This window comes from Pogona vitticeps, chromosome 2 (genome assembly GCF_051106095.1).
Source record: "Pogona vitticeps strain Pit_001003342236 chromosome 2, PviZW2.1, whole genome shotgun sequence".
NCBI lineage: Eukaryota > Metazoa > Chordata > Lepidosauria > Squamata > Agamidae > Pogona > Pogona vitticeps.
The window spans coordinates 281,282,959-281,296,070 of record NC_135784.1 but is presented as its reverse complement, the minus strand read 5'-3'; the positions used below and the strand labels follow the sequence as shown (position 1 = coordinate 281,296,070).

At 38.9% G+C, this 13,112-nt stretch overlaps 1 protein-coding gene across 6 annotated transcripts in view; it reads left to right on the top strand.

The window, feature by feature from the left end:
* Window positions 1-13,112, top strand: part of ERBIN (erbb2 interacting protein) — a 119,963-nt gene that overhangs the window by 43,225 nt on the left and 63,626 nt on the right. For all 6 annotated transcript variants that reach the window (XM_072992702.2, XM_020783694.3, XM_072992701.2 and 3 more), the window contains exons 2-4: window positions 237-293; window positions 1,274-1,471; window positions 4,464-4,581. In XM_072992702.2, the coding sequence (XP_072848803.2) occupies window positions 1,283-1,471; window positions 4,464-4,581 (307 nt within the window). In that variant the 5' untranslated portion in view covers window positions 237-293; window positions 1,274-1,282. The remainder of the gene's footprint in view (window positions 1-236; window positions 294-1,273; window positions 1,472-4,463; window positions 4,582-13,112) is intronic.

Sequence of the window (13,112 nt, the reverse complement as noted above, 5' to 3'; positions counted from 1 at the left end):
ACGTACTGTATATGTGCACACTGGGTTGCAGCAGTGGTGACCATGTATAACTTAAATAGTGGATACCGACTCAGCAGATATGGGGGACTAATGTACACAGTAAAGCATAGTATTTTAAAAATTTGGTTGAATTATTTCAGTTCAAACTAAAACTTAAAATACACATACATTAATAGGAAAAGGTGGCAGTTTTACATAATCATAGTTCTGACGTGATTATCATTTCCTTTTCATAGAATGTTGGCTTTGAAAGCTCAGGGAAGAAGTTGCAGGGAGAAGAACGTAACTCAGTGGTAAGTAAGACACTTTGTCTCAATAAATTATTAATGCATTATTTATGTTTTTAAACTGGAAAGGTCTACTATCTTTGGCTAGAAAGCCACACATTAGGTCCATGTTTTGATGTGTATAGTTTTAAAATGTATTAAGCAAAGGAGGAAGACCTTTACTCCCCCCCATCTAGTTGTTCACTCTTGCATTTCAAATATTAACAGGTTATTTTCTGAAAAGGTAAATTCTGAGTTAATGCTCCCAAACTCTCTTAGTTTTCCCTTGCCCTAGCCATTAAAACCTGAAAGCTGCCAATCAGAGATATAACAAGAAAAATGTACAGAAAAGGGAGAATTAAGTTATGTATGAAAAGTTGAGATTCTAGGGGATACAGATCAAATTTTACTAAACTTAATTATAGTCTGTGAGTAGTATTAAATAGCACACATATTAACTTGCAGATCTAACTGGTCTTTTGTCCCAGTTTTTCTGTTGAGGATTTATTGTTAGATAGTACTGAAGAGCAAATAATTTGGCTACCATAATTCTAACAAATGTTAGTGTAAAATTGTGCATGTCAAAAAAGAAAGGATAGATGGGGTAGTACTATACTTGAGTACAGAAGCACAGGACATGTCCTAAATTTGTCACTTTTAAACAAACCAACACTTCTACATGTAAACTAGGTTCTTAAGTATTTATCCTGTCAATTCCCACTTGTTTTCATAGTGAATAAAATTATAGCCAGTTGTGGCTGGCTTCCATTTTTCCCTCTTAAAAAGGTATAGCAGAATAAAGAGACTGCTTTTTTTTTTACCCTTGAAAACGGATGAACACAACCTGAAAAGGCTTTGTATATATTATGAACTTTCATAGTACTTACTCTTCTTATTTTTAAATGCATACGTGTACGCTGCCTGACATATTCTGTGCTGCTTCCTAAGCCTGTTACTATTTTTAGCATGCTGTGTTTCTTTTTTAAAAAAAACTCTTTCCACAACAGTGCCTGAAAATGACAACAAAACGGAACTTATTTGTGCGGTTGGTGCCATGCCGCTGTTTACGTGGAGAAGAAGAAACTGTCACTGCACTTGATTACTCTCACTGCAGCCTGGAGCAGGTGCCTAAGGAGATTTTTACTTTTGAAAAGACATTGGAAGAACTATATCTAGATGCTAATCAAATTGAAGAGCTTCCAAAGGTGAGTTGCATTCTGATGTAATGTTTGTATGTATCTACATGTTTGTACTTAAGGGAACGCTTAAGAGACATGGCATGGAACTGAGATCATCTACTCACTTTATACGTCTGACTTACTGCCCCAGGACTGATATTACAAAGCTTAATTTCAAAATTTTTGGCAGATATATGAGCATTGAAGTAAACCAAAGTTAAATGATCCCTGAATATTGTGGCCCATTTGGTAACTATTTCTCTCATGCTTAAGTGAGAGCCCTCTCATTTTAGCAATTGGCAGTAATGATTCTCCTTCAGCCTTAATTGTGCTTTTGCTGCAGGTGTCAGGACTAGCAATAGCAAAACTTTCTGTCTCTGGTTTAAGTATGTTTTAAATGACAAATGCCCCTGCTCCTGCCCCCAGCCCCAGAATAGCATTTCACTTGGGTTATTTGAAAGGAAAACTATCAAAGATTAGCCTGTTGAGTGTGGAGTTATGCATATGTGGCACTGTCATGATGGCTATGATCTTTTTCCATGTTTGGAAAAGGACTAGTTCTCTATAGTCTGAGCTGCTCATTGCATGTCAACAAACTCAATCAGCCTTGCAGTCAGACGCCAACTGAACATTCACCAGAAAACTTGGGAAACAAATGCTTGCACACTTATGATTGAAAAGGGCAATAGGATTCTGGCTGATAAAGTTTTTAAAAAGTTCCTGTTGCCACACCTTTTTAAAAAATCACACTTGTGGAGGCAAAAAAATAAAAATAAAAATAAAAATTGCTCCCTCCAGAAAAGAGAAAACACTTGGTTTCTTATAATATTTAGAAACAGATTTACGAAATGTAACCTGGTTAGTGTTAACTAAGGTGATATGGAAAGGAACTGGGACTTCACAATTTTGGGGGAGGGATAGTTCAGGTTTGTATTTCGTAATTATGGGTTCAATGAGGCAAGTGTGCCAGCTAATGACCAAAATCCTGTTGCACACTAAGCAAAAGGATTTTGGTCAATAAATACCCATGTGTCTCAGCAACTTGGTTATCACATCATTGCAAAACATTTTTGAGTCAGTCATGAGAAATGTATTGAAACATGTTTTTAGGATTAGAGTGTTTAAACATAACACTTTAAATAAGATATTAATGTTTGCCATTCCAGTTTTCAGATAAAAACATATTCATTCTAATATGGACAAGTCATAAATAACTTCATTAGATTATTGGTTCTCTTTTTAATCTCCATGCTTTTAAAAAATAATTTCACTAATATGAATTTTAACAGTTATTTCATATTGTATCCTTTCTCACAACATCCTGTGAGTTGTGATGGCTTGAAAGATGGTGACTGGCCACTGAAAGATGATCTTCCCATGAACTACATGGCCAGATATATCTTTGATGTTTGGCTTCGTATTCTAGTCCAACTCTCAGCATTTTACTGTATCCTAACCCCAGACATCTTTCCCTGTTGGCTAACACTGTTATAACGAGTCATTGCAAAAATGTTCATTCTTGATGGAATGAACATTTTTGCAAGACTTCTTACACAAGTGAGATTTCTCAGCTTCTCCAGAATGCAAACTCTACTCTTGCTTCTCCTTTTTATTCTGTCCCCCACAATTACCGGCTCTTTTTTTGTGTAGGATGCTGCCAAAATGTGTGCAACTTAATTCCCTTTCTGGTGAATCCTACACAGGAAAGATGCTATTCTGTAATGCAGTTGTAATAATCCTACACAGTTTAGAGTTTCTTCTGCCCTCTCCATTTAAAAACAACAACATGAATTGTAGTAGTCTTGTGCAGCATGCTGTTTTCTCCCAGAAAAAAAGCCAAAAAATCTAAGAAATTCCGTAAGATTTCCTATGAATTTCTTGGAAATAAGTCTCACAGAAAGAAATAGTGCTGAAAGCAAGAGGCTGTGAGTTACATATCCCTGGTGACTTAAGGTATAGCAATATGAATATAAATAGAGTATAATCTATTGTGCACGACCTAATTGTTTTGAATAAACAAACTGTTGGTATAGCAAAGGGAGGGAGAATTTAGGCATGGAAACCACATTTTCTTCTGCCTCTCTGCCCCTTGTCATAGCCTGGAGATGATCAAAACAATGCAAAACAGGGGTCTTAATATGAGATTTTTGCACATTTTTGCATTAAGGGGCATTGGAACTGGGGAGGGACCAAAAGTTGCCTTGGGGGACTGACCATGCCCTGTAGGCTGCACTTTACCCACCCTTGAGCTGCAAATCTGAGTTGTCTGTTTGAAAGGGTCCTTCTTATTAAGAGGCCTTAAACTGAGTCCACACCCATAAGAATTAAAGGCCTGTAACAATTGGTTAATATGTTACACATCTTAAACATGGTGGGCTTTAATGTTTCTGCAGCTTTGCCCAGATCCCAGCATGTAGAACGAGGAACCTTGTTTACAAGACTCTAGTGCCCAGAAACTTTTATCTTTTTCTTTCCTAAAAGATAATGTGACTTTTCTCCGTAGATTCATGTTCTTTTAGGCCAGAAATGGGCTTCAGGTAGTTTTGGAGTTGCAGTACTCTGAATCCCTCACTCTTGGTGATGCTACTTAGGGCTGTTGGGAACTGTAGACCAAAACCATCTGAAGAGACGCAATTGCCCATTCCTGCCGTACATACCTTGCCTGTACCTCTTCCCTTTTCACAACAGAACTCTGTGGAGAAGCACGCAAATATCCATCTACTAAATGTAAAACACACATATTGATTATATAAAATCAAGTATTGGAGCCACTGCTCCTTTCATAAGAGCTACTGTATGCTTTAAAAAAATCTTAGGATCAATAGGCAAAAGAACAAAGCAGGCTTAAATAATTATTAGTGGTAAACATTTCAGATTGTGTGGATTACTGACAGTTATAAACTACTACTTTACAATATTTGGTTTGGTTGCGTTACTGTGACAGACTTAAAATAATTAAAATTAGATATGTATTAGTATGCTCATAAGATATCTATATATTTTGTCTTTTTCTCATTAGCAACTTTTTAATTGTCAGTCTCTGCATAAGTTGAGTTTGCCGGACAATGATCTAACAACATTGCCTGCATCCATAGCAAATCTTATTAATCTCAGGGAACTGGATGTCAGCAAAAATGGTAAGTCATCTTATTTGTTGTTTTGTTGTTGTTGCTACATTTACAAGCACTAAAAGAGCAGGATTGTGTAATTTAGGTTTCTGATTGTGCTCTGGAAATAGTTTTAGGATATGAGATCTCAAAAAATGAGTACTCATCTTGCTGAACTAATGTTTAAATGTGTTTTAGTACATTATTTTTTTTAAAAAAGCATATGGTATCACACTTGAAGCAAAAAGAAAACAATTTGGATGTTTGCTTTGCTGTATCTGGTTTTTAAAAAATATTTGTTGAGTGTTTTTGCTATTAATAACAGAGCAGATGATGATTTCGTATTTATGGATTGTAACTTTCTGTATCATTGTGCCAAAGTACCAATGAATTCTATAAGCATGTGGAATGCTGCTCATGTTCACAGTGTTCTTGTGAGGATTATCACAGTATTCTGTAGAAACAATACGTGTATTCGTTACAAAGCATATCATAAGGGTAGGACTTAGAACAGGGGTGTCAAACTCAAATTCATTGGGGTCCGCATCAGCAGTTTGGTCCCCATCAAAGGGCCGGTTGTATCTGTACTGATGGCCTTGCAAGGACCCCATCCGACTTGGTGGGAAAAGGAAGGAAGAGAAAGTGTGTGTGTGTGTGTGTGTGTGTGTGTGTGTGTGTGTGTGTGTGTGTGTGTGTGTGTGTGTGTGTGTGTGTGTGTGTGTGAAGAAAGAGAAAGTGCCTGTGTGTGTGTGTGTGAGAAAGAGAGATACAGGAAGAGAACGTGTGTGTGTGGTGTGGTGTGTGTGTGTGTGTGTGTGTGTGTGTGTGTGTGTGTGTGTGTGTGTGAGAGAGAGAGAGAGAGAGAGAAGGAAGAGAAAGTGCCGGGGTGTCTGTGTGTGTGTGTGTGTGTTTCTGTGTGTGAGAGAGATACAGGAAGGAAGAGAACGTGTGTGTGTGTGTGTGTGTGTGTGTGTGTGTGTGTGTGTGTGTGTGTGTGTGTGTGTGTGAAGGAAGAGAAAGTGCTGGGTTCTGTGTGTGAGAGAGAGAAAGAGAGAGAGACAGAGAGAGTTACAGGAAGGAAGAGAATGCGTATGTGTGTGTGAAGGAAGGGAAAGTGCCGGGGTCTCTGTGTGTGTGTGTGTGTGTGTGTGTGTGTGTGTGTGTGTGTGTGAGAGAGAGAGAGAGAGAGAGAGAGAGAGAGTTATTTAGTATATGCAACTCTGCTTGGATCTCGCAAAAAAACCGCATTCTTCGGTCCTTTCAAATCCTCAGGCATTCCAATCGAGCAAGAGAGAGAACGGAACGTCAGGGAAGGGAAGGGAAGGGAAGCGAGCAACCAGCCAGCCCTCCCGCCCTCCCTCCCTTCTCTCCGCGGCTGGGTGGAACGGCCGCCTCCGACGTTACCCAACCGGGCCGGCGCATCGCTCCGCGTTCCGTCTTCTCTCCCTCTCCTCAGGGCCGCGCTGGCCGCTGCCTCTCGCGTCCCCCCAGCATCTCTTCCCTCCGCCTCGGAGCCCGGCCAGGAACTCCCACTGCTCCCCTTCCCTTCCCCTCGGGGCGACAGAGGCGGCGCGGAGCCCCCTCCTCGCGCGGCCTTGGGAACGGCTCTCGCCTCAGGCCGAGAGCGAGCGAGGAACAGGCACGGGAGGGAGGGAGGGAGGGGGAGCGGGGGGCGGAGGGAGAGGAAAGGAGTGACAGCGCCACAGCCAATCGGAAGGAGGACGTAGCCTTGTTAACTTGAGCCATTTTTTCAATGAATTTACTCCGTGCAGGCACGGAGTAAATTCATTGAAAAAAAAAGGGGGGGAGGCTGCAAGGCTGGCGGCGGCTCCGCGGGCCATCAGTCAAGGTCTGGCAGGCCGGATTTGGCCCGCGGGCTTTGCTTTTGACACCTGTGACTTAGAAGATAGTGGCCAAAATCCTGTTGCTTAGCTTCGTAAGCTGCAACTAGAGTAGGTCTGTTTGAATCAGTGTAACTTAGAGGAGATGACTCACTAAATCCTGACTGATTCATTGAGGCTGCTTTAGTGCAACTTACTACTCTGAGAAATAGGATTTCAACCATTGAGTTTAAACATGGAGGTGAATGTATGATAAATAATGGCAGTTGTTGTGTGGCTGCTGAATAATCTGTCAGAATGGTAAAAATTATAGATGGGCATGAACCAGAAAACTGGTGGTTTGTGGCTACCCACATACCATGAACTATCATGCCACCCCCCACCCATGAACTGGTTCGCGGTTTGTTTTTTGGGTCCTTGCAAGGAGGCAGGCCTGCTGCTTGTGCACATCCACCTGCCGCTCAGCTGATAGGCGGGCACATGTGCCCATGTAGCAGGCCCAGGCCTGCTGATTGTCAGGATGGTGGCAGAAGTAGAGAAAGTGGTGGCGGCAGCAGGGAGCTGATGGAGGCAGTGAGAAAGGGGAGTTGGGCAGGCATGCCCTTTTGCTGAACAACAAAGCAAAAAAAGAATAAAGTTCAGCACTTTGTTTCATTTCATAAAATGGGATCCCGGGACCAAACCAAGAACCAACCTAGTTTGTGTTTTTTTCAGGGTCATGGTTTGGTTCATGCCTGTCTAGTAAAAATCAAATGATTTTTTGGAAAGGGGAATTCTTTGTGCAATTATACTAAGAAGTATTTTTGGCACCTTAAAGGCTAATAGGTTTATTATGATGTGTGCTTTTGTGAGCTACAGCGGAGTCATCAGATGCATAACATGTTATCCAGAGTTTCAGCTATTCATACAGTATCTTTTAAATGTTAGAATATTTTACAATATAAAGTATACCATTCATTAAAAAATTCTCTTCTAATTCTGAGGTCAGGGTCAAAGAATTCTGTATGCTTTTAAATGTTTTAAAAGTTTTTAAATAAGAAATTTTCCCATCTCATATGACATGCCACCTTTCAAAATGAGCAGACATCACGGTATGCTGTGTTTTTGGGGAGCACGTGAGATTTAAGATCCACAGATACTGCTTAAGATCCTTTTGGGGAACTGTAGCAGTGTATTTGTATTGACTATTAAAACAGCCTAAATTTTTGCTAGTAATAGCTTTAGCTTTCACTCTGTACAACAGGCATTTCTTACACAGTAGCACAGCAGCATGGCTTCCAAGGAAAGTGGTTTGCTTAATAAGTTTAATTGTAATGATTTGTGCTTTGTTGATTGATTTTTGTTTTGCCTTAACTATTTAGATCAAGAAAAGCACAGTCCACATGAATCCCAGCACTCATGCCTCAAAATTTTAAAAAAGGGGGTGCTAGAAAATCTTACTTGAGTTTGCTGGGGGAGGGGTTGACAGTGTGACTTTCTCCTTCCCTCAGAAGTGGGCTTTTTCCATTAAATTTCCATAAAATTTAAGTCAAATGTATTTTAGGTGTGGAGGAGTGGGTTCAACCCTCCATCATCCAAAATGATATGTGAGGGGCCTGAGCCTTTGGAAGTTACATATTCTTGATTAGATTAATTATTGAACTTTGCTAAACTAGCAAGAAAGCTTTCAGGTAATCAGTTCTCATAGTCTGGTCTGGTTCAGACATCCCAGTCCAACAAACCACACCTCCTTATTTTCAGAATGTGCCCTCTGACTCAGCTTCACTGCCTTCCCCTACGTTCTTGGCTTAGAACAAGATTTCTTGGTTTGCCAAACTACCGCTTGCCATGATGTTCTAGCCGGGAAACTGTGACATGAGTGCTTTTTAGAAATCAGGTTCAGGAAAATTTTATTGATTCTGTAATTAAGGCTCATTAAACACATTTCGTTAAAAATATATTACAAGTTATATTGCATAAAATTGCAATGTGATTTTGTCTTTGTTCAGGATTCCAGTCATTCTAATCAAGATCTCGTTTTGGCTTTTCACATTTCCTCTGCTGCAAATAGTCAGCCCATTTTTACTGAACATGCTTACTTTTGTTTGGACTGGGCTTTGAGGAGGGATTTATTCCTCTGAGGATTATCTTAAGTATTTTTGTACATTTGTAAAACTCAGCCCCATCCACCCACTCATTTGCTTGTGTGTTGAAGGTGCAGTTTTGGCGTCCATAAGGAATAGCTCTGACATAATTGAGAGCTGTTCCCTTTTCTTCTTCATCTTGATTAGCAATATTATTCTTCCTCTTGCCCATATTCTTATCTTTATTTCCAAACATCATAGTTAAAATCCTTTGTGAAGAAAACTGCATGTGCAAAGGCAGTTGTACAAGTGGTTCATCCTTTTCTCTTGTTTTCTGCCACTCATCCATGCAACTTGGCATGTAATTGTTTGACTGACCATAGCAGATTCTGGAGCACAGTGGATGGCCAGATCCAGAGCCTAGGATCATTTGTGTCACTTTATTGCTGTCAGTTGCCCAGGGTAGTGCCTTGCACTGATTGGGATGTATAAAAGTAGTAGAATGTATCTATGAATGAATTATGTTTTCTCAGTTATTCTATGTGATCAATGTGGGATTCTCACTATGATGAAGAGAAGCAGGTGTTTGACAGTACAGTAGTTAGATTAAACGTAACTTTTTTGGTCCACGTCAACACAAGGCAAAGTAAATATGAACAAAGCTGACCTGCTTTTAACTTAACACATGTAACTTTTAAATAATGTTTTCCCATTATCCTTTCAAGTGTTTGCCAGGACTCTTGAGGAATAATTAAAAATAATCTTCAATTCATTAAACATTTGTTGTAGACTATTTATTTCTTTTCCCAAAACTATACCTCACAACCCTGCACATCAGTTTGTTGTTATGTGCCTTCAAGTTTCTTCCAATTTATGTCTGTCCTATAAATTAATGATCTCAAGTATGTCCTGTCATTAACAGCCCTGCTAGGGGCTGTGACTTTATAGGGCCATTCATTCCATATTTCATCTTCCTCTTTTCCTGCTGCCTTCAGCTTTCTCCAGCATCTTTGTCTCTTCCAGTGCATCTTGTCTGCAGAGAGTTTGGGCTGAATGTTAAAAACAGGTCTTCCAATATGTTACCCAGTTTAAGTGTTGTTTATTTTTAGGTATTGTGTCTTATTGGGTGCTGCTGGGCTTGATTATATTATTGTATAATTTTGCTATCTTGAGTTTGTATTCAGAATTGACTTACAGATTGTATGAACTACAGTGAATTTTTTAAAAAGTGTGTAATAGCATAGAAACTTTTGAAATGAACAATGTGGGGCATAAAATGTGTATGAAATCCCCAACCATTATTTTCCCCATAGGCAACAAAAGCCAACACATTTTGATACTTCCAGTGTTTCTACAGTGTCTACACTTAAAGGGCAAGCTCTGTTAAGTGTAAAGCAGAAGGGATTTCATAGCTGTGGGACAGCCGCTGAGAAGTGTTTTGGTCTTCCTGCGTATAATAAGCAAGGCAGCATTCCTTGGCAGATCAAAACGTTCACAATGGAACATAGGCAAGGAATTGACCTGTAAGGTATGCTGGAACAAAATAAAACTCCAGTGCAGCCATATTTTAGGAGCCATGTTTCTAGCAGTGAAATAGGCAGGAAAATCTTGAAAGCATAATTTGATCTCAAACAGTTGAAGCTAGATATGGTGCTGAGATAGCGTGTCCCTTTCTGATAGAGAAGTAAGCAAGTTTATTCAGCAAAGTCCTTGTCTCATGCCAGGGACTCCAAACTGTTCTTAAGCTTGTCTAAACTTGTTGTTTCAAACCTCTTATGACATCTGTTAGGTCTTTTTTCTTTGAATTCCTCATCGCTAATTAAGATTAGCTCATAGACTTAGACATGTCTGTTGAATTTATGTAATGCATTACATTGGTAGAATTCTGTTGTTTTCAGAGTTCTGTCTCTCTCTCTCTCTCGCTCTCTGTCTCTCTTAGAAATTAAAACCCTGGTTTGGTACAGATTTTTTGTTTTTAACTGTCTATACAGGAAAACATACATGATTTGAAAATAAACAGAGCAGATTACTATGTAGCATTTCAGATGTTTATAGAATTGAACAAAACTTGTGAGATATTATCTTCTTGTTTAAGTATATATGTCTGCCATTAAATTGCATGATAAGCAAAGAGTAAAAACCCAACATAGAAGTATCCAGTTCTGAGTAGAATTGGTCTTTACCAGCCATCCAAGCAGAGTGATATTCAAGGCAGTCTGGCAGAACTCACTTTTACTCTTTAAAGCAGCCTGTTGCCTTAGGGTTAATTGGCTGGAATCCAGCTGCACTGAGCTTTTGCCATATGTATGATGAAGAAAAATAATAAATACTAACAAAACAAAACACAGTTTGTGATAGCCTTATACTATTATGATGTGTATCAGAGTGCTATTATACAAGATGGCCAGTATTCAATCCAGAATTTAAAAGCAATTGTGTAAGAGTTTCCTGCTGTGGCATGTCCCCAGTATCACACAACTAGTTGTACAACCAATCTCACAAGCCTTGCAAAGTCAGGCGTGCAGAAGAGAGTCTGTTGGAGCAGGAAGAATACAAATGCTGTTTGCCCTTCTGTAACTGCATAACACAACAGGACATTAGCCAATATTATTTTGTGGGCATATTCTCTGCTGCTGCAGAGACTTTGGAACTCGCTTCCACAGGAGGTTAGGCTCCTGTGCAAACAGGCAAAGATTTTCTCTTCAGGCAAGCTTTCTCTGAGTAACTGACTGCCTGACTAGGGTTTTTAAATGGATTATTGTACTTTATTGCTTTGTATGTGTTTTAGTGTTTATTATGTGGGTTTTTGTATTTATTTGATCCTTTATTGGATTTATATACTCATTGTTAGCTTTAATACTGTTTTTTTAAACTATGTAAGCCAGCTTAGGTCCTTTTTGAGGAGAAAGGTGAGATGAATATCCCTAGATTGATTGATTGATTTTTATCTATTTCAAGTGATGATATTATTGATACTTTTGCTGAGCTCATTGTTGTGGAGCCCATCATATGGAGTAGTCTCCCCCACTGAGATTATGTAAGCTCTCAGACTTTTCCACTATCAGTTTACTCACTGTTAACATCATAAGGTACCCCTGGGTTGTTTTCAATTAATTATCTTCAATAGGATTGATTTATTGTATTTAGCTACTCTTTCTGCTGTACATGTTTTATAGTAAACTATGTCAAGAGTTTTTTAAAATGAAAACTAAAGTAGAAATTCTCTTCTATAAAAAAACTACTTATATAGATAGCTGTGTGCATAGGACAGTAAGTCAGGAAGTAGTTCTAAAAAGCCTCTTTCTTGTTTGCATTTTTGTCTCCCTGCCCCGACTGAGAAAATACTGTATACTGTACATTCAGGTTTCACTTTTATACCTATTAATTGTTTCACCTGAGCTGTTATGCAAATTTGATTATTCAACCATAATGATTTATAGCTAAATCCTGTATTATGTGTACAGTTCATTATTACAACTAGTCTTAGCCGCTTTTGTAGCTTGCTTGCTTCCTTTCTTGCTTCCGTGCTTCTTTGTATCAGAGCAATTTACAATTTAAAATTATGTACATGTATAATATTTTGCATGTTTTCATTTTCTTTTCTTTTTAAAGCTAAAGTAAAAATAGAACCAGCACCCATGACAGTTTGAGGTTAACTATGCAATTCTCTGGTACATGTCCAGTTAGAAACAGGTTCCACTAAATTCAGTGGAATTTAATTACAGGAAGTAGATATAGAAATACAGGGCGATGAACACCAGTCTCTTTTAATTTTCAGTTTAGGTCTTGTTTGCTTCGGTGTGTCTACAGTCCAGTTGTATCTTCATTTGAATAAAGAAGGAAATAAATATAGAATGTCCATATATAATAGCCAGGCCTGATAGTTGCTGGTTAGGAGATGTAAAGGAAATATCTGTGCTTTGTAGCTAGGATATAAATATTAATATTTGAGAAATAATCACTGCATCTTTGTTTGTGGAGGAAAATTCTCTTAAACTCGTTGTATTTGGCAGAGGCATTGACATAGTTTAGAGTTTACATGTTTGTGTGCTTGTTTCTGTGTGCTGTCAAGTTGCCTCTAACTTACACTGATAGACTTTCAAAGATATGATTATATCTACCTTATTTAATAATAACGTTGTTGTTTAGAAGAAACACTGACCTGGATCCCATTGAATACTTGTGTTGACAGAAGGCAGAACCAGGAAGAGGAAGTTTCCTGACACTCTGCATGTTTGCACAGCCCTCGATATCAGTTTGGAAGGGCCGGGGTGGGGGGAGGAGAGAAGAGGAATGCTTTGCTGTGGGCTCTGTGTGGGAAAGCAAAAAAATCCCTCCTTCCTTTCCCATCAAGAGAAGTACCCAGTTGTATGGACTCTGACCTTGGGATCTAGATTTTTGAAGTTAAAAATAATTTGCTTAAAAGTTAAGATACAATGTTTTCATGTTCTGCTGTTTGTTGTTATACATAGTTACTATATTTTAATGTATTTCCTCTGTCTGGTTATGGTTTGTGATCCTGGCTAGCAAGCAAATACAAAGCATTTGGATGAGTGAAATGAAACTGATTTGCTAAATTGAGATTGGAACTTTGTGGTACAGTGCAGGGAAGGGAGACTGTGAACCTGAGGCTAATTGTACTACTAAGTCGTGGCTT